The sequence below is a fragment of the Pteropus medius genome, unplaced genomic scaffold (assembly GCF_902729225.1).
Source record: "Pteropus medius unplaced genomic scaffold, Ma_sr-lr_union100, whole genome shotgun sequence".
Taxonomy (NCBI): domain Eukaryota; kingdom Metazoa; phylum Chordata; class Mammalia; order Chiroptera; family Pteropodidae; genus Pteropus; species Pteropus medius.
In genome coordinates this window covers 437,657-457,745 of record NW_024343159.1, presented here as the reverse complement: position 1 = coordinate 457,745, position 20,089 = coordinate 437,657, and the positions used below count along the sequence as shown (strand labels likewise).

The following is a 20,089-nucleotide window of genomic DNA, read 5'->3' as shown; positions in this document are numbered from 1 at the left end:
CAGTTTTCGACAGAAATATTTCGATTTCTTCAAATTGACCCAATGAAATCTAGACCAATCGACCATCGTTTCAAGTCAGTCACCCTTCCTCCTCCCCAAATTCTAGTCCTCGGAAGACAGTACATATCAAGATGCACTGGCATTCAAGCCTTAAAACGAGGATGAGGGCACAGAACAGGACATTTGAGACTAGTGGGCATTCTAGAAAGTCGCCCACGTTGCCATGAGCCACATAACGCTAGCAAAATGCTTGCGACGGCCTCGCAGGAACTGAGAGATGTGCCTACGACATCACATGAAAAACAAAAAAGAACGGAAATTCTCATTAATAATTTCACATCTAATGATAACATTTCAGACGTACTGGGTAAATAAAGCATATTATTAAAATCGAACCCACCGTGTCTCCGCTCCGTATCCGTGTGGCTGCAGACAGCACTGTTCTGGGGGTTGATTCGCTCATGTGGACCCCTGGGCCTCTTCCCTGCGCACCGCATTGGAAGCCAGCCCTCGAGGAGGCCGGCAGATCTGGCTGCCACTCCCAGCAGCACCAGAGATGAATAATCTGAGAATAAAGGGAATAGGAAATGTGAAGATGTCGTTGGAGAAAAATGCAAAATGTTTGAACAGATGGAAAAACATGAAATGTTCTTAAATATGAAAACTCATCTCCCTAGATGAATTTATAAAAAAATAACACAATCCCGATTAAACTGCCAATAGGGTGTTGAGGGTTTTTTGTATGTGTAATGAAGGGGTAACTGTGTGTGTTGGGGGGGCACATGTTAAAATACACATGGAAAACAATAAATAATCAAATGGGAGAGAGAGAGAGACAGAGAGAGACAGAGAGAGAGACAGAGAGAGAGAAACCAGAAAATTCTCAGGAAAAAAATTAACTACAGAGAATTAGCCAAAAAGAGAACCAGGCAATTCTGAAAAAGATCATGAGAGGGAATTGGCTCTGTCGGCTGTTAACGCCATAATACAGCATCTCAGTGTATGCGACATCCCACTGTTATCTGAATACCTGCTGTGGCTCATGTATTCTCTCCAGCATGGAAGACAGCGCTGTGAACAGTACTTCCAACGGCGCGACCTCACCTTGGGAGCAGCCAGGACGATCAAAGAACAAAACTGACAACCGAAAATTAGGCCACCTGTCCCTGGAATTTAGCTTGTAAATAAAGGTGGCATCTCAAAGGAGGGCGAGTGGCGAGAGGGAGCAGAATGGAGGCGTTAAGAAACGGTCTTGGGAGGAAAATATCCATCTCTCAAAGAATTCTCCACACATCCCTATCCGTAAACTTACACTAAAACAGAAGGCTCAATGATTTTAAATGTAGAATTAACAACACGAAATTACTGAGCGAAACCATGGGAGCACCGTCCTCCGTGCGTATCACACTCATGGAAAGGGAGGTTTTTCTATGCGTGATTATACAGAAAACGAGGCTCGAGCCCGCTCGATCCGGCCCTCGGGGCAGATGGGCTCAGGGGCCACCGCCGCGCACGCGGGAGGGAGCCCACAGCGCCCTCTCGTGGGGGCGCTCGGTGAAGACGTGGGCAGCGGGGTCCCCCGAAGCCCGTCCCTACACTGGTCTAGAGAAAAACCTGCGTCCAGCTGAACACAAACAGGTCGCCTTACTCTTCTGCCTGGGAGAAACGCGGTGAATGTGAAAGAATCCACAGATGACAGTCAGTGAAAACTAAACCCCTTTATTGGCGCAGCGATACACACAGATCCAAGAATTTACCGATATATATATTTTTTCTCCGTCACGTACAAACAGTCAGACTGCACAGAAAGTGCGCTCGAAGCGCCTTCGCTTTTTAGATGTTTATCTAAAATGAGGACTGGGGACCGCCCTGCCGGGGCAAGATGGCGACGAAAAGTTGTTTGTGATGCGCTCGGGTCCGTCACAGCGCGTCGAGTTACACGGTCCGTACGAGGGACAGGAAGACCCCGGGGTGGCCGAGCCCTGGGTGGCAGCCGTTCTCCGAGTGCGCTCCTTTGTCGCCAGGCACACGGGAATCAGGGGAAGGCGCGCCCCTCCTCGCAGGGCCGGACGCCTCCGACGTCCCCTGGACACCCCCGACTCTCGAAAACACATAAAGTGTCCCACACACCATACACGTCTGTATCGAGCGAAAAAAGCAAACGATCCGACGAAACAAAACATACGTGACGGAGAGCGGGCCACGGCCCAATTAAATCTGGGGTGGAAGCCAAGGGCTGCAGGGGAGCGCCAACCCGCACGCAGGCGGGACTTTTGAACAGTTTTTCAGCCTAATAGTGACATCGCTGCAGTCTCAGACACCGGCTGGCTTCACTAGTGGTGGCTGTTGTCCCCAGGCGTGGGGCGGGGCCGCCCGGCGCTTCCGCACAGCTGGCCCAGGGGCTGACGCGACCCCCTCCCCCCATTCCCCTGCCGGCGAGGGACAGTCCCGACTGTCACCCGCAGCAGCCACTCTCCAACGCCCACTCCTGTTCTGGGAGGTGCCAGCAGCGCCCCCCCAACGAGGCCCTGGAGACCCTGCCTCAGAAAAGTTAAAGGGGAGAGGGGACGGGGCGGGGAGACGGGGGAGTGCGCAGCTCTGTCTCTGAGATCAGTGGTGGCTCTGAAAAGAGCCTTTTTTGGGGAGTTTTCGAAGCAGACGCGCAACCACCTACTTCTTTTTGGGGGCAGCCTTCTTAGGCTTGGCAACCTTGGGCTTGGCGGCCTTGGGCTTCACCGCCTTGGCTGCGCTCTTGGCGACCTTCTTGGGCTTGGCGGCCTTCGCCTTCTTCGGACTCTTGGCCACCTTCTTGGCCACGGCGGCCGCCGCCGGCTTCTTCGCCTTCTTCGGGGTCTTCTTGGCGCCCTTCTTGGGGGTGGCCGAGCCCGCCGCCTTCTTGGGCTTCTTGGCCGCGCCGGCAGCCTTCTTGGGCTTGGCCGCGCCCGCCTTCTTGGCCTTGGGCTTGGCCTCGCCGGGGGCCGCCTTCTTGTTGAGCTTGAAGGAGCCCGAGGCGCCGGTGCCCTTGGTCTGCACCAGGGTGCCCTTGCTCACCAGGCTCTTGAGGCCCAGCTTGATGCGGCTGTTGTTCTTCTCCACGTCGTAGCCGGCGGCCGCCAGCGCCTTCTTGAGCGCGGCCAGCGACACGCCGCTGCGCTCCTTGGAGGCGGCCACGGCCTTGGTGATGAGCTCGGACACCGGCGGCCCGGACGCCTTGCGGCGAACCCCCGCGCCCTTCTTGGCTGCCTTCTTCTTCACCGGGGCCTTCTCCGCAGGGGGCGCGGCGGCGGGCGCGGCAGGAGCGGTTTCCGACATGGTGGCGAGCTGAGACTCAGGGACAAGTGGCGAAGCGCCGGTGCAGCTGCGCGGGCCGCCTTCGTATATATAGAGCGCAGGCGCGCGCTGATTGGTGCTCCCGCTGCCCTCGGCTGGCAGGCGCGGAGCCGCTGCCGGGCGCCCAAGTTGTGTTTGTTCCACTGCAGAAAGGGGCGAAAATATTAAAATGCGGCGCACCGAATCGCCGGCCACGGTCGGGAGAGAACCCGAGAGGCCTTGGGCTTCGTGCTCCGCATTTATTTTTCCCTCAAGTGCAAAGATAGCGCGTCCAGGCGTCCCCAAATCCCCCAACTCCGGGCGAAGCCCACGGCAGTCGGAGGCCACTTTCTGTTTTTCTTCTAAATTACCTGTTCGCTCCTTTGCCCCCGAAAGTTCTTTTTCTCAGGGGTGGTTGGGCACATGCTTGCCTTCGCTCAGGAACGAAAACGAAATGGTTTCCACTTAAATTTTCACGATAATTCTATTTCTTTGCAAGGGAAGTAACACAGGTCCTCTCTGAATTCTGCGTACAGACCCACAGGACCTGCGGCGGTGGACAGGGTTCCCGGCCCAGCCCAAAGCAGGCAGGAGGGGTGGGAGGCGGGTTCGTAACCCCTGGGCGGGGGTGTGTGTGGGGGTCCTGGATGGGGGCGTTAGACTTAAACCTTTGAATTGAAGACATTGACACTCTATCGAATCCCTCTTTTCATGATGGGGGTGGGGCGCTCTCCTCACTTTCCAAAGGGAGAAAGTGGGCTGTTTTTAAAAAGCTCTCAGGTTCCCCTCTGTGTTGTGCAAGGCAGGGGGTCTGGCCCTCAAGAATAGGGATTAGGGAAGAAGGGAGACCCCCTCCCCCGCAAGCCTGCAAAGAACCCCAATAGACTTGGCAGCTGAGGACATTGAGATAATTTGTTTTCAAGGAAAACAAGCGTTTGTTTATTATTCTACGCTCCAATAAAGAGATATATTTTAGCCCATGAAAATTCTAGGTCCCTTCCAGTAACAACATTAACAGGTGATGATACAGACAAACACCCTCTCACTGGGAACTCAGATAGACGCGGAAATGAAATAACTGACTTCAGTAAACACTTTGACTCATCTGATGAGCCAAAGATTTGAAACAGAAAAAAATGGATGGCAAAACTTAAAACAGAAACTGAGGGAACGTACTAGAACATATACATTATTTTGCCGTGTTGTCCTGATGAGCACCCCGCCTCTCGCCCCATCTAAAGCTGGCGGCGGGTATTCTGTTGTCAAGCTGGCTTCATGGCTACACGTTTTCCTTTAGTTCCAAGCAATTGCAATTTTTTTTCTTGAAAGAAAACGCTGAATAAATATTCTGCTCATCTATTATAAGTGTATTTTATCTTTAGAGGCGAAGGAAGTATGACAATTCACCAGAAATTTCTGTTCAAACACACATCTATGTATATTGCTAAACGTCAAAATGCAGCACAGTATTTTGCAGACGCCGTGGGATGACCTTGATCCTGAACCGCAACCAGATAAGTCTAACCAACTGTCAAGAAGAAACTGACATGTAATTAACCAAACTGTATCAGCGATGGCTAAGCCTCCCTTCCCAGAGACAGAGCTTTGAAAATGACCCCCCTGCCTCCTTTACTTATCCGAGTAAAACTAAAAACTTCATCTTTTAACAAGAGTGTTCCTTTGGCTCGGACACTCCCAGCAGCAGCCCCGTTGTGCTTGGTTACAAAGGGGCGATACGGATTATTTAAAGTCCAGCGGGGAATGAAAAACGAGGCATTGTCTTTTACACCCAGGATCACCCCGTGGTTTCATGGAATACGGTTTCTTCAACATTTGGAAACTGCATCTACTCCTTACTGATCGTGTCCCCTGGGGATTAACAGCCTAATAAGATTAGTGATGGGTGAATAAGCAGCCATTGAAAACCACTGTAGACCTGCCTGCCTCCCACCAGTGTGACTTTGGTAAAGGAATGAATAAATTATTAAAGATGGACAAACAACCAAAGCACCTTTGTCACGCGAAAGTATTTTGGTAAAAATAACATGAGAACGTGACACTCCGTTCTGGTTCTGTGTACAACAGGCCCCCTCTCGTCAAACCCAGCTAAGCGTGCGTAACCAAGAAAACAGCCGCTGGAGTCTCGATTGCTGGGTTGCCGGACCGCTCTGGGCCCCTGGTTTATGAATCAGCAGCACGTAAATTTGATGACTGCGATTCAGTTCTCGAATGTGATCACTCAAGTTGAATCGATCAAATCTGAAGTCCAGACCCCAGGTCATCGGACACTTCCAGGGTCCCTCCGCCCCCAGTGTGATCCCACCCTCCTGACCATTTGGCAGAGGCCAAAGGCAGAGAAACAAGCAGCCCTTCTCCAGATCCCTGTGGCTCTTACTGAGAAGACTTACCCCAGACTTCAAAACCAGGCGAAAATCTCTCTTCACGTCCTTTCGGGCTGTGTTAGAGTCACCTCAGCGCCCTGTGGGTCACCGACGCCCAAGGCAACTATGGACAATGGAACAGAATGCGAGTCACATATACAATTGTAAGTTTTCTGATACCGCGTTGAAAAAAAGTAAAAAGAAATGCATAACATTAATTTTAATATATTTTATTTAACTTGACGTATATCCAAACTATTATCACTTTAACGTGTAATCAATATTTTGAAAAATGGGATTGTCCATATTCCTTTTCCAGATGGTAAGTCTTCGCGGCCTGGCGTGTACTTTCCAGGCCTAGAACATTTCCGTTCAGGCTACATTACAGATGCTCGGCGGCCACCTGTGGCTAATTGGCGTCTCACAGGACAGCCCGGCTGTGGCGGAGATGACTTGCCCTTCACGCTTACTTCTGACTCGGCCCAGAATATGTGCAATTAGGCGTTCACTGGTCAAAGATCGATAGGTTAATAAAGGTTTCTCCAGTAGAGATGCAAGTGGATTCTCTCCGGTAGAAAAGAAAACCCTAAAAAAAAAAAAGTTACCATCTTACTGCTTAATGGAGCATTAGCCAATTTGGCGGACCGTTCACCCTTCCAGCAGACTTTCTGTCCCCAGACCCTGTTCTGACCTAACTTTGTCTTCGTCCAGGAACCACGCCTTGGCCCACACCTGAGCTCCGAGCTCGCTGTGCACAGTCCTGGTATCAGGCCTGTTTTTATCTTTCTGAACTTTGAGCCTCCACTCATCCTGAGGGCTCTTGGGAAACTGTTCTAAAGCGGAAGCTACAACACGTTTTGACCATCAGCTTTAAAGCAGCCTTAGACCCGGGAGGCGCCCCGTAGAGCCTCTGGCTTTGAAATAAGATTTACCGACAGCGCGACTGCAAAAAGCTCGTTAAAATGCGCTCTAAGGGAAAGTCCAGATTAAGGGTGATCTTTCCACTCAAAATGGACGTCCCCAAGACAGCCAGCCTGCAACTGAGGACAGTTAAATATCGCAACAACGTAATTTGTGTGTTCTCACATGTCTGGGAAGCTGGCGGGCGAAGCTTAAGTGTGCAGAGCAGGATGTCCAGTCCGAAAGGCTGCGACGGAGCCAGAGAAAGAGGCACATGGGGCCAGGAAGACACGGCCACGGGGCCAGAGCTGCTGGGTCGGGTGTCGGCTTAGGGCGGCAAGGGTTTTTCTCACTGCCTCGTTCCTCCATGCCCGGATAGGGTTCTGTCCACTTTGCCAGGCAGCTAGCCCGGTGTTAATAAACCTTGTTACAGACCCCAACTGGGAGCCATTAAAACCTTTTCTCCCTGGCTCACCGAGGGATGAGACAGGTAATAGCAGCCATGGCACCACATGCCTGCAGGTGGCCAGCGCGGCCGAGCCGATGATGCAGAATGCTTTCGAGGCCAGATCTTCCACTCACGGCGAGCGGGTGACCTTGCCAGGTTTTCAGCCGTCCCCAGGTTGATTCCCTCCTCTGCAAATGGGAGGCTTAAATTAGGTCAAATGCACAGTGCTTGGGTCAGGGCTGACACAAAGCAGTCTCTTGTTTGAGGTTGATTCTCATTGGACCCCTGCTCCATGGGACCCTCCAGCTTTGGGCTGACCCTGAGGAAGGTGGTACTCTCCTTAGTTCGGAGGGCGGGCGAGAGTAGGTCAAGTCCAGCAAGCTGGGTCACTCCTTCCAGTTACGTGCGCTTCCCCTGCTGTCTCTGAAAGGTCACGGGACCTCGGCACTGTCCCAGGGAAGTCCAACAGGAAGAGAGGAAGTTGGACCATCAGGAAAGGGAGGTGTGTGTGTGCGTGTGTGCACATGCGTGCGGAGTTGTAGGTGAGCACAGAACCAAGGACCAGCGCTGTCGCTCAGAAGCTACCCCGCATCGCTCTGCTTGGAGCTCACTCTCTGGCCCCCCCTCGGTGGAAAAGATTATGGTGACAGTCACATCGTCATCCAGTCCCTGCCTCCTGCATCCCAGGGGTGTGCGTACCTTCAGCGTCAGGCAGGTGTAGCTGTCAGGGAGAACTGTGTGTCGCCAATACACAGGAGCGACCAAGGTACAGCCACGCCCTGGGTGTTTTGCTGCCGAACTTACCTAAACCTGCTTACGTCAGACAGAGCTCTGACTGGGACCTAAGGATTCATAGTTACACTTCAGCTGATACACAGATTTCTGATGCTCTCACGGTTGATGGTGATACCGCTTCTATGTTCCTCTTAGTTTTATTTTAAAAGTCCAAGAAAAATAGAGGCACTGTAAGGTGATTATCAAAAGGGCTGACCCGGAAGCTGGAATGACTGGGTTTGAGTTCGCCAGCTCGGTAAACTTGGGCAAGTTAACTCACTTCTCTGTGCCTCAGTTTTCCGATCTATAAAGTGTCAAGAATGGCTCCTGTTTCATGGGTTATCATGAAAAGTAATGAGTTAACATTTATATAGTCCTTAAAACAGTACTTAGCATAATGCACGTACAAAATTATACATTTACTACATAAATACTAAGAGTTTTTAAATTGCATGCACATTCTAATAACTGCAATGTGGCACAGTTCTGACACCGTTGGCTTGAGCGTCAGTAACACTAATAAGGTAACAGTGACCTGCGCACTTCCTGTGCCCAGGCGCCACATGCAGTCTCATTCCCTGCTCACCACCGTCTGTGACTACCACTGTGGCCACTACCGCTTTGCGAACAACGGCATGGACGCTGAGAACTCAGATTTGTCCTAGGGCATCTCTGCAGACTGATGGCAATTCATGTACTCTACACGCACGCGTGCACACACATACACATTAAAATATGAACGGAAGTCAAAGATAAGACTCGTTTTTATCTGTAAGGTGCATAAGGTGAAAATACACCCTATTAACTGCCTGCTAATCCATCTAGTGAGTTTAAGGAGAAGGCTTTCACCCCAGCGAGGACATATGGGGCGGGGCGGGGCGGGGGCGGGGCACACACCCTCCCTAAGGATTAAAGCTGTTTACAATACGTGGTGCTCTTTGGTCTGATGGTCACTAGATGGCGCTCCGAACAAACCGACGCCTTTTTCTTTATTTTTTTTAGAAGCTCTGTTCCAATTTCCCCTGACCTTTATGTAATCATTAATCTCTAGTTATACACTTTTGGCGAACAAAAATGATTATCTCCATCTGACATATGATGACCCCGAAGCCACTGGAAGCCCTGAGACCACGGTAGGCCCGCAGGCCAGCAAGAACACGGGAGAAACAAACAGTGCTTCCTGTCTGAGTGGCCTAGGAAAATCGAGACGGAGGACTCGGTTCAGCACTGATGGCCCCCAACGTGCTGGGCTCAGGGAATGAGGGAGTAAATAGGACGCGCTCTGCTCTTACAGCTGGGTTTGGAGGATGGGGACCTAGGAGAAGGTAATGGTGGCCGAGACGAAGGTCAGAGCGACCGTGAACAGGAGGAGACCGCTGGGCTGAGTCCAGAGACACGGAGTCCTACGAGGGCACCTTTCAAGATGCTAAATTACTTCTTATTTTTACACTAAAATGGCCATCATGAGAACGAAAGTGACAGGAGAAAAAGCTATCGTGCGAAGAAAGGAGACCGCCCGTCGGCCTCGCCTGACAGGGAACAAAACCATGAGGTTCCTGGTTATGGTCTGTCGGTCCTGACGACCATGACGACAATAATAAATCTACGAGACGCCGTGCACTAATAAGACTAAGACGATTTGAGGGGTTTGTGACTTTGCGGTGAGCCGAGGACCAACCCGGTACGTCGATTGCAACCCACGCGTGCGCGCGCGCGCGCGCACACAGAACCCCAGACGTGACTGCACTACCGTGCGGGTTGTATAGAAGTCCAGCAAAAAAGCTCCCCGCATTGTTTCCGCAACTGTGAAACCCGAAACAAAAATTGATTACTAATTAAAACCACCCGATTTATAACGAGTACGCACATAGCCACACGTGTGTTTTGCTTGTCGAATGCCGGTCCGGCCCCTCCTGACAGTCAGACGCTAGACGGCTCCGCGGACAGGGATTAGAGGCCCAAGTCTGCACAAGGCTCTTTGGCGAATGGGAAAGCGATGCATTTTTCTGCGGTTGTGGAGGTGTTGCTGAGGTGTGTGAGCTGCAGCTGTGAGGCTGAGCAGCCCCGCTGTCCGCGGGAATGGCACTCAGAAGCCCCTGGCGGGGAGGGCCGGGAGCTGACGACCGACCGGCTTGCTCTGCCCGGCCCGCCGCGTCGCACGCGGAGAAGCTGGTGCTGGGGCTGGACGGCGCCGCGGGGCTCCAGGGGGCTTCTGAAAACAGGTGGGTGGCCCCTCTCCCACTTTCCTATTGCGGCGGGTCCGAGTCGGCCTCGGGTTGGTAACAGGTCCAGAGCGAGGCCGAGGCTCCTGGGCCGGGACCGCAATTGGAGGGTCCTTACTTTGAGATTCAGCTCTCAGCGTTCCCGCAGCCTCCCGCATCCTCGGATGTGGCGGAGACCCACGGTTGGTTGGGAGGCGCTGGCACGAGCACCTGCAAGAGCTCACGCGCATCTCTCCAAGCGCCCGTGTACACCTGCTGGGGCCGCCAGGCTCCCAGCTGCACTTTCTTGGGGGAAAGTTCAGTCAACGAGGAGATGACTTGGCTCCAGCTGCTTCTCCTTCTGGTGACCCGAACCGGCCCTTCAGGAGGACCAGGCGGGTGAGTCTCTGGCCGGACCCCTGCGCTCGTCGCTCCCCTCCCCTCCCCTCCCGCCTCGAGCATCTCCCCCGCAGGCCGGTCATTTTCCAGGCCGCCTGAATTTGTTCCTACGCAAGGTGTCCTCTCTCCCTCTTAAAATATGTAATAAGTAAAATGATAATAACGCCCCGCACTCCCTCTCCTTCCCCCAAAAGCGGGTCTGAACTGCGCCGGTCAATTGAAAAGACCCGCAAATGAGAGGGTCACCCGCGTGTGAAAGGCCCAGAACGGGCGGCTGGAGAGGGGCAGGTAGGCGGGTTCGAGGGTGCAGAGGCCCGGGCGGAGGGGCATCCGGGGATTCGGGTGCGACGCCTGAAAGCTACAGGGTTTGTTTGCGGAGAACGGGAAATGTTCCAAAACTGATTGCGTTAATGGCTGCCCATGGAGGTTGTGAATATACTAAAACCTACGGAATCTCACCCTTTAAATGGGTAGATTGTATGAAATGTGATTTATCTCAGCAGTAAAGCTGTTACCAAGAAAAAAGTAGCACAATGGACCCCAATATTCACCACATTCCCAACTGCCTTTCATACCCCTACAGTTAGGAGGGCCTCATTTCTAGGTTTGATTTTTTTGCCCTCAGATGGCCAAAATTTGCACATGTGCTTAAAAAGATATTGCTTATTGGATTTGTTAGTATTCGAAGGTTTTAGGACATTCACGTGTGAAGTTTCTTACTATGGTTTGAAACGTCTGTGGTAGTTCCCAGACTGTGTTGCACCTGCGAGTTGGGGCGAAGGCTTTTCAGTTCCCTATGGAACTACCCGATGGAAGTAAAGTCTGTGAAACTCTATTAAATTCTGCCAATCGTGAAAAATGTGTCGGTAGAATCTAATGTGTTAATCTTATTGTGTTAAGACAAAGGTCTCTCGGTCTGGGCGGTTCTTACGGCTATTTTTGCTAAATGTTAAAATGTAACAGTGTCTGGCAGACTCAGCTGTAACAGGATCAGCCTGACCGGAAACCAAGCCGAGGAGTTTAGGGACGGGCAAGAGGAAACCGACACGTCATTTACCAAACAGTGTGTGAACGTAAGCAGTGGGATGTTAACCCCTCCACAACTTTGCTTGTCACAACAAAACTGCCTGAGGACGACCAGGTCTGGCTCTGGAACAGAGCACCCCAAGCGGTGAACGCCTTGAATTGGGTTATGTTATGTTTCAGTGAACAGTTTTACTGTTGACTTTGCCGTTTACTTCCCGTTTCACACAGTCTGCCCATTTAAGGGGTAACCACATAATGAAACCGAAATTCTAAACTGAATAACAAGACTGGCAAATTGAACTTAAGGCAAACGCTTGCAAAACGTATAACGGAATTTGAAAACCATTCAGAACGTAAGGATGGAGATGGGGAAACCCTCACGCACCCTTCCCCAGTCGGCAGCGTCCGGGGTCTCGGCTTCCGCACGCGGCCCTGGGGCAGCGGGAGGGACAATCCGAGCGGAAGAGGATCGCGCTGGCCAGGAACTTTCATTCGGCGATGGTTGCACAGTGACCTCTCGGGCCACTCCCTGTCCCCGCCCGAAGCCGGGGCCGAAGGGCGCGCGGACACGCGGTGCGGCCGGGATGGGCGCGCGAGCCGGGCGCGCGCTGCTCCTGGGGCTCCGGGTGCTGGCGGCGCTGGCGGCCGCGCAGGGCGGAGCGCGTGAGTGCGGGAGCGGGACGCGGGGGCGGCGCGGGCGGCGCGCGGGGTCCCGGAAGTGGGCGGGGCCGCGCTGTGGGAGCTGCACCCGGGGCCGCCCTCGCCCCGACCCCGGGCGTCTGGACGTCAGTCTCCCCGTTTCTCCTGGAGGCCGAGCTCGGCTTGCGGGTCCCTCGACTTGGGTCTGGGGTTTCTCGCCTCTACCAGCGTTTGTGTTTGTCGTGTTTCCTCGTCCCCCACCTGCCCCCCCGGAGGGCGTCACCCAGGGCCCCCGCGGCCGGAGCGCCCCTCGGCCTTAACACAGGGGCCGCCGCCAGGGCTGGTGGACTGCGCGGGGTGTCCCCCTCAAGAGCCCCTTGCACCCTGATGCTGACCGTGGAGCAGGCGTGGCCTGTCCACGCTGGTCACAGCCTCGGGGCACCCCGAGTGTGGCCGTGTGCACGGATGTCGGGAGGGAGGCCTGGTTTGCTCCCTGGTGATTGTGCTCGAGGTCACCCTGGAGCCTGTGTCCCCACCTCAGGGCTTCAGTTGTTAAATGTCACACCGCAATGGAGGTCGATTGTGGGGTTCGATGTGGCAGGCCAGGCTTCCTCATTCATCGTGGGGAAGGGGTGCCAGCCGAGCTGTGGTGTCAGACCCAGGGGAGGAAACGGGCAGAGTCTTGACACGTAGCTTTCCCATGGGGCTGGGCGGGGCGGGAGGGTGACCGCAGGCGACAGATGGTGCTGTGGGGCTGGAGCTCGCCGGCTGGCCTTTGAGCAGGGACCAAAGGAAGTGAGGGTGATGCCGACTGACTGGGAGGAGCCGAGTGCGCCTGGCAGGGGAATCGGGGCTTGCGACCTCAGCACAGTGACTTGTCATCACGGGGACTGTCACGTGCACTGCAGGGTGGCTAGCAGCATCCCTTTCCTCCACTCACTAGATGCCAGCAGCACTTCCCCAGGTGTGACAACCAAAATGTCTGCCGAATGTGGCTGACTGTCGCCCCACCTGGTTGCCAGTCGCGGTGCTGGAGAACGAGCCAGGCCCGGTGGGCGCACCGGGCCTCGGGGGCCAGGACGGGTGATGCCACAGCGAGGGAGCCACGCGCAGGGCTCCCAGGTCTGGCGGGCGGCCATGGGGATTCCGGCTGGCGAGAGATGTGTGCCATCACCGCTTCCGATGGCATTGCTCTGAGGAAAGCGGGGTGCAGGGGGCAGCGGTAACAGCCGTGACGCCGGGCAGGTGGCAGCAGGGCGGTGGCGAGGGCCAGTGGTTCTCTGGACACACTTTGGAGGGAGCCGCTGAAGGACCCGCGTGTGGGTGAGAGAGAGACCGAGGTGGCTCTGTCGTTTAATAGTTTGCGTTTGGGGCCTGGTGACGGGGTGACAGGTGATGCCATTTCTGACATGACGAAAGCAGAAAGAGCAGTCTGAGACTTACTAAGTTTTGGGTTCCCATCAGCTGTCTGCTGGCGGGGTCGCTGTAGGCATTTGGGTATCGGAGTCTGGAGCTCAGGGCCGCAGACTGGCATGTCGGAGTCATCGCCGTCCACTCGTCCAGCAGGCCTGCGCTGAGCACGCCCTCCGCGCCCTGGGGTCCATCGCCGACGTCCCCCGCTTTGTGATGGAGGGACAGTGCAGGGAAGCGTGCTGGCCTGGAGGTCTGGTCCTTTTTGGCTATGGGGGCTCTCATCAGCAGGTCCAGCATTTAACAGCCACCACAGACACACAGGAAGGGGCTGGGAGGTGGAGACAGTCACACTCAGCAGCACGCTCCGCAGGCCTCGGACCTCATCGGCTCCGAGGACCAGCTCCAAGCACCAGCTCCTGAGCTCGGCGCCGTAGCTCGAGACACTTGGGGTTCTCTAGAGCCTGTTGGCTCCAAGAGAGCCTGCCACAACTGGGCGCGTACCAGGGGGTGGCAGCCATAGGCGTTGGAGGGAGGGCATGCAAGGGGGCAGACAGCGCGTCCCTGGGGGGCATGTGGGCCTCGGCTCCAGGCCTACTGGGCCCACAGAGGCCCGTTCTCTCCCCAGGGGCACACTGTCTGCGCTACCTCTTCATGGGTGCCTCGAAGCCCGACCTCGGGCTGCCCCTGTTCAAGGCCCTGGGCTACGTGGACGACCAGCTGTTTGTGTCCTACGATCACGAGAGTCGCCAGGCTGAGCCCCGTGCTGCCTGGGTCAGGGGCAGGGTTTCCAGCCAGCTGTGGCTCCAGCTGAGCCAGAGTCTGAAAGGCTGGGACCACATGTTCATCGTTGACTTCTGGACCATCATGGACAACTGCAACCAGAGCAGGGGTGCGTGGGGGGCCCTCCCACAAGGTGCTCCTCGAGGGAGCCGCCTGGGGGGCGGGGAGGAGGGCGTTACCTTCCCGAGGTCCCCCCACACCCACCCCGGGACGGCGCGAACAGGGCCCTCCTCCTCTGGTTTCAGTCACGAATCTGGGGGTGGTGCCGGAGCCCCACATCCTGCAGGTCGTCCTGGGCTGCGAGGTGCGTGAGGGCAACGGCACCAGGGGCTTCTGGGAGTACGGCCTCGACGGGGAGGACCATCTCAAGTTCCGCCCGGAGACGCTGGACTGGAGAGCAGCGGAGCCCAGGGCCCAGGCCACCAAGCTGGAGTGGGAAGAGATCAGGATCCGGGCCAAGCAGAACAGGGCCTACCTGCAGCGGGACTGCCCCGAGCAGCTGCAGCAGCTGCTGGAGCTGGGGACAGGGGTCCTGGACCAGCGAGGTACGCTGAGCGTCTCTGCCCTACCCTCTGGGGACGGGGGGACGGGCGCGGGCACGGACGCCACTGGGATTTCCGGGAACGTGCCGAGGTCTGAGGCCTGCACCCTAAGAGTGAGATGTGTGACAGGCAATGTCGTGGCTTTACCTTTTTCTCCACGGATATGGCCAACGAGAAGTATCTGTGGCCTCTCCCTGTAACCACGCCCCGTGCATGCGTTTTCACCTCTCAGAAGCAGAGATGTCGGTTACCACGCTGACACCGGGTAGCAGCCGCCGCCGCAGGTCAAAGGTTACTTTCACAGAACGTGGCCAGGGTCCCTGCAGGCTGGCCGTCTCTAAGCCACTTCTCATGAGTGTACTTATCAGCTTGGACCCGGTGCCGGTGCCGACAGCACCTAGTCATTTTCCACCCGCATAAAGGGCGATTTTATAGGATCCAACTTAATATATGAAAGAAGGGAAGACGTGGCCAACAGGGCCACATCCTCACGTATGGGACGGGAGGACAGGCTGACACGGCCGTGACTGTCCTCCATGTGGCACCATCTCAGAGCAGAATCTTGGGACTTGTTTCAAAGCACAAAGTGTCTCTGCAGCTCGACGTGCCCGAGCAGGATGTCTGCTACCCACACGCAGAGGAAGGGAGGTGACAGTTCTGGTGTTTGTGGTGAGGGTGGGAGGGTCTCCCCCGTCCAGACGCTTCTTCCTACCCATCCAGCGCCTCCTCTGGTGAAGGTGACGCGTCACGTGGCCCCCACAGTGACCACTCTGTGGTGTCGAGCTCAGAGCTTCTACCCCCAGAACATCAGCATGAGGTGGCTGAAGGACAGGCAGCCAGTGGCTGCCAAGGATGTGGGGCCCGAGGACGTGCTGCCCAGTGGGGACGGGACCTACCAGGCCTGGGTGGCCGTGGCCACGCTTCCTGGGGAGGAGTGGAAGTACACCTGCCACGTGGAGCACCCCGGCCTGGCACAGCCCCTCGCTGCCGCATGGGGTACGGATGGGAGCGGAGGGGGTGGCAGGCTGGGGGGTGGGCGGGTAGGGCGGGGCCAGGAGCTGACCGCTTCACCGCTTTAGAGCCCTCGCTGCCTGGCACGCTGGTCGTCGGCATCATCAGTGGGATCGGCATTTGTGTCATCATCTTTGCTGCCATCTGGTTCAGAATCCTAAGGAAGAAACAGGCTTCCCGTGAGTAGGTGGGGGAGCGACTGTCCTCGGGCCCCTGGATGTAGCAGGTGGGCAGAGGGAGGGCGGGGGTGGGGGGACTGGCACTCCCCGAAGCTTTCTCTCCCTCTTTCGGGGCGCTGGCATCTGCCTGAGAGCGGAGTCTACTTCTAGCGTTTGCTCAGAGTGAAAGCTCCCAATTCACAAAGGGCATTTGAGCACCTGTCGTTCTGCAAGGTGCTGTTTAAGGCCTTGCGGGGTGCGGAGGGGGGTCTGCTTAGTCCAGTGGGGGCTCAACCTCCAGCCGGGTGAGTCAGCGGAGGCAGACGTGCTTTGAACACGCGGGCGGCCGCGTCAGCTGGGGACCAACAGGTGCTTCTGGTCCTGAAGCGGCAGGACCCCCTTGCGCGAGGCTTCGGCCGCGAGAGGTCTACAGAGATGGTGCCGCGGAGCGCGTGGGGCAGTGCGGGACGGGAGGTGACCAGTTATTATTGCACCTCGTCCTCGACCTCGACCTGGCCTACCTGTCCATCGCCAGTCCTGACCTCTGGACGGACATCTGTGCTGGGGATCTGGGCAGCCGAAGCCTGCTCAGGTAGAGGCTGGGGGCCACTAGGGTGTCACAGTGGGTCCTGGAAGCCAGTGCAGGGACATCGGCAAGACGTGCGTGGTCTCCGCTGTGGCGTGGGGTTTGTGGAGGTGCGGCGGAGGCAGGGAGGCCACTCAGAAAGCCACCAGGCCGCTCACGGGGAGAGGCAGTGGTGCTGGACACCTGGCGGTCCCGCGGTGGCTCGTCGCCGTGGGGGGCTGAGGGAACGGGCAGGATGGTGTCCAGGCCGTGCCGCCTCTCGCCCTTGCAGGAGCCGCCGCGGCGGACTACGTCTTGGCCGACCGCGAATGAGACGCCGCCTGCAGGCCGGTGCGGGCCCCCGCAACCCGAGACTCGGGGAGGGCGCCCCCTGTGGCAGCCACCGTCCTGTTTCCGGACAGACAGGCCTGGCAAAGCCGGGTGCCCCCTCCTCGGCTTCCTCCCACCGAGTCCCTGGTCCTGCGTGCCAGCACCCTCGCGGTGACCTCCTGGGACTGGCCCTGCGCGCCCCGCTGCGTCCGGAGCCCGCCTTCGTTCAGCCGTACGCTGGACCCCACGGCAGGTCGCCTCACCTCCTTCTGTGTAGGGCCTCGTCATTCTTGTTAGCATGTGACAAAGGCCTGACTGAACCTTCTCCCGGCGACAACACCGTTGTTTGCCGTTGTATCCCAACCCACCGCCCCCCCCCCCACCAGCGTTTCCAGGCCCCTAGTTCCCTGCCAGTCCCCTCTCTCTGTCACCCACTAATCCGACCGTCACCAAACCCGGTGGCCTCTTCCACCAGAGGGACCTGGCGGCTGTGCCCACTGCGGCAGGCGAAGAGGCGCCTTCTCCGGAAGAGGCATCGTGGGCGTCTGTGTGTTATGACCATTCCCCAGACGGGGTGGGAGTGTCTGGAGGACGGTGGCCTTGCTGTCACGCGCGCGAAGGTGGCACGCAGGCTTGCCCAGGGCGGCGAGGCCACGCTCGCACCACCTGCCCGCACGCCCGGCTGCAAGTGCCGGCGGCTCTCCGCTTGGCCTCTGCTGACCCCCTGTCCTTGTCTGATCGTGAAGATGATCCCAAGGTCGATGACGATGATGAAAGCCCGAGGCGGAGCGCTCACCCGAGACCACACTGGGCCCCGCGCGCCCACGCGCACGCGGTATCTCACGTGACTCCCACAGACCGCTTCGACGAGGGCACCGTCGCCCTCGTTTTTAAATGGAGACGGTGACCTTTGGAGTGCCCCACAGCATCACAGTGTGAGCCGTGTCCCGCACCCCGGCCCTGCACGTGCAGTCGCTCCGGTGTGGGGAGCGCGGGCAGGTGACCATGGCCACGAGATCCTTGTCCTTCGTTTCATGGTCTTTGTTCTGAGTGGACCCACTGAAGGGAAGACAGCAGAAAAGAGTCTCAGCCGTGTTTGCTTTCAAAGTCCCATGGGAGGGACCCTGGCACCAGCGGTCCGCCGTCCCCACCATCTCACTCGGTGCCCAGGCCAAGACTGTCATTGGCGTCAGTGGTGTGTGGTGCCTCACAGTGTCCTCCCTCCACTAGTGCCCCGAGAACTCTGGTGGCATGTCCCTCCATGAGCTGGAACAACCTCTCTCATGTTAAAGATGGCAAACGGAAGCCAGCAAATGGCCTGGTGGTCCCCAGCCTCTCACTGGTGCCCCTGGGAGTCTGGCTGTCATCCCCAGCAGCGCACATTCAAAACAGTTAATCTAGCCAGCCACCCGAGAATGAGTAGACCCTGGTGAAGCAAGTCATCTGCCGTGTCGAAAAGACTAGGATGCGCTCAGCTGCTCTGTCTGCATACAGTTGGCTGCTTGGCTGTGGGACCAGGCGCTCTGTCTTGGAGGGCAGGTGTCTCGAGTGACCAAAGACAGCTCAAAAGTAAGTACGTATTGAATCTGGGCAGAGAAATGTCAACTAGGTTTTTAAACTTCATTTTTCTGGTTACAAAAGTTAAGTGGATAAAAGTATATGTAATATATGCTTCCTGTAGAAAAGTTGAAAATGAATTAAGTTGAAACTGTCATTCCATTAGCTAGTTATAAACTATTAATAATGTGTGTTTCCTCTCCGTATTATCACTATGTCAAAATATAGGAAAGTAATAAATGCATGCATTTTAATACATGCATCATGAATCGTGTACGTGACTTTCCTGAGGTGTCTGTCCATCTTATGAATAAACTTAATCATTATGTCATTTAGGGACATTTATACTGCTTCTAATTGTTTCTTACATTTTGTCTTATGGAATCTTTTCATTAGAGTATCATAGCTGAATTAATTGTTTTTCTTCACTCTAGAAATATAGTCATCTACGTTGTAACACATTCGTCATTTTGTTATGACAGGGGTCTCAAGGTCTAGGCTGTTCTTACTAGATGCTATTCCTGCTAAATGTTAAAATGCAGTACAGTATTTTGCAGGTGGAGTTGTAACCGATGAGCCTGACCGGAACCCAAGGGCTAAGTTTAACCAAGAAAAAATTTAACACGTAATTAACCAAATAGTGTATGTAACCAGTGGCGAAGGCTCCCTTTCCGGCAGAGATTCAGATGGGAATCCGCCGCCTCTTTTACTTGTACAAGTAAACAAAACTACGCAACGACAACCATGTGTCACTCGTTGACTAGACGCCCCCAAGCTGTGAACCCCTTGCATTCGGTGGCAATTTTCCCTCCAAGCCGTGCTGGAAGCACACCGACAAACTTTCTTTAAATATCCTGTCTTCAAAGCCGACTGCCGAAAATCTCTCCTCACTCTCTACCCTCTTAAGGATATGTTACGATTAGTTAGGCAATGGTTTATTTTCTCTTGGTTTTATTTCACACAGGCCTAGAATTCAGAAAACGCCGTTGTCATCACAGTAACCCATCAGCAGCTGTGACCTGTAAATTTTTTTTTTGATCGCCGAAGTTACGAATCTCCATTGTCTTTCAGTGTTTCTTAGCTTAATTTTTCCGGCCTCGTTCCTTAGTTCTTAAAGTCAACTAACTACATTAGAAAAATCAAAGACCTACATTTTCAATTCTGTATCTTATTTCGCCTCTGGCAAAATCACCTGCAAAGCCTGATAGTGCAGAGAAGGGCGCCACCTGGTGGCCACGGTCAAGCGTGTCCGTGGTCGTGTAGCTGAGTCGCTGGGGTGGGGGTTTTCCTGAGGGGACAGGGATGGACAAGGAAGGAATGGGGCGCTGTGGATCGCTGGTGGAGAAAAGCACCTGGAAGTCTGAGGAAGGCCGAAGAAACTACTCAGCAGTTACTCGCATCGCTGGGATCACAGTACTGCTGAGCTACCTGAACTGGAAACCGAACAGGAGGAAAGCAAACCTCGTGATCTTTGAGGGAACGTGCAGGAGCTGCTTAAGGCCTGCTGGGAGGTACAGGAAAACTTCTTATTCTGTTATACAGTAATAATATAGTGTTGTAGTGCAGTGTCCATTGGATGTATACTTCATATACACATACACACATTAAAAACAACAAAAGAAAACCCCTTTAAAATGCTGAAGGTTCTTACAAGCT

General features: G+C 55.3%; 2 protein-coding genes and 1 long non-coding RNA gene across 12 annotated transcripts; 1 reads left to right on the top strand and 2 right to left on the bottom strand.

Moving 5' to 3' along the window:
• Positions 1 to 2,605: 2,605 nt before the first annotated feature.
• Positions 2,606 to 3,366, bottom strand: LOC120606162 (histone H1.2). The gene has a single exon (XM_039867330.1). It carries the CDS (start codon positions 3,310 to 3,312, stop codon positions 2,671 to 2,673), a length of 642 nt encoding a protein of 213 aa, XP_039723264.1. The 5' UTR covers positions 3,313 to 3,366; the 3' UTR covers positions 2,606 to 2,670.
• Positions 3,367 to 5,904: 2,538 nt separating this feature from the next.
• LOC120606205 (uncharacterized) lies at positions 5,905 to 9,802 on the bottom strand. Its single transcript, XR_005653844.1, has 4 exons — positions 9,680 to 9,802; positions 7,843 to 8,139; positions 7,066 to 7,226; positions 5,905 to 6,276 (listed from the first exon to the last, which is right to left on the bottom strand). It is a non-coding gene; the product is annotated as an uncharacterized LOC120606205 (long non-coding RNA).
• Positions 9,778 to 19,027, top strand: HFE (homeostatic iron regulator). 10 transcript variants are annotated; one of them, XM_039867297.1, is made up of 7 exons: positions 9,778 to 10,034; positions 10,183 to 10,412; positions 14,097 to 14,379; positions 14,516 to 14,815; positions 15,533 to 15,808; positions 15,892 to 16,002; positions 16,839 to 17,017. In XM_039867297.1, exons 1-7 carry the CDS (start codon positions 9,809 to 9,811, stop codon positions 16,877 to 16,879), a joined length of 1,467 nt encoding a protein of 488 aa, XP_039723231.1. In that variant the 5' UTR covers positions 9,778 to 9,808; the 3' UTR covers positions 16,880 to 17,017. The 10 variants fall into 10 exon arrangements, with proteins under 10 accessions (XP_039723231.1, XP_039723225.1, XP_039723223.1 ...); XM_039867291.1 differs by having other exon boundaries at positions 9,794 to 9,843; positions 10,172 to 10,412; positions 15,892 to 16,006; positions 16,839 to 19,027; XM_039867289.1 differs by having other exon boundaries at positions 9,877 to 10,034; positions 10,172 to 10,412; positions 15,892 to 16,006; positions 16,839 to 19,027.
• Positions 19,028 to 20,089: the final 1,062 nt, after the last annotated feature.

Excerpts from the sequence above, each read along its gene's own strand:
- HFE (XM_039867289.1), top strand. The coding sequence starts at position 9,892 with ATGGCACTCAGAAGCCCCTGGCGGGGAGGGCCGGGAGCTGACGACCGA. Across the intron at positions 14,380-14,515 it reads CAACTGCAACCAGAGCAGGG|TCACGAATCTGGGGGTGGTG; the intron begins GTGCGTGGGGGG and ends CTCTGGTTTCAG. Across the intron at positions 16,007-16,838 it reads AAGAAACAGGCTTCCCGTGA|GAGCCGCCGCGGCGGACTAC; the intron begins GTAGGTGGGGGA and ends TCGCCCTTGCAG.
- LOC120606162 (XM_039867330.1), bottom strand. The coding sequence starts at position 3,312 with ATGTCGGAAACCGCTCCTGCCGCGCCCGCCGCCGCGCCCCCTGCGGAG.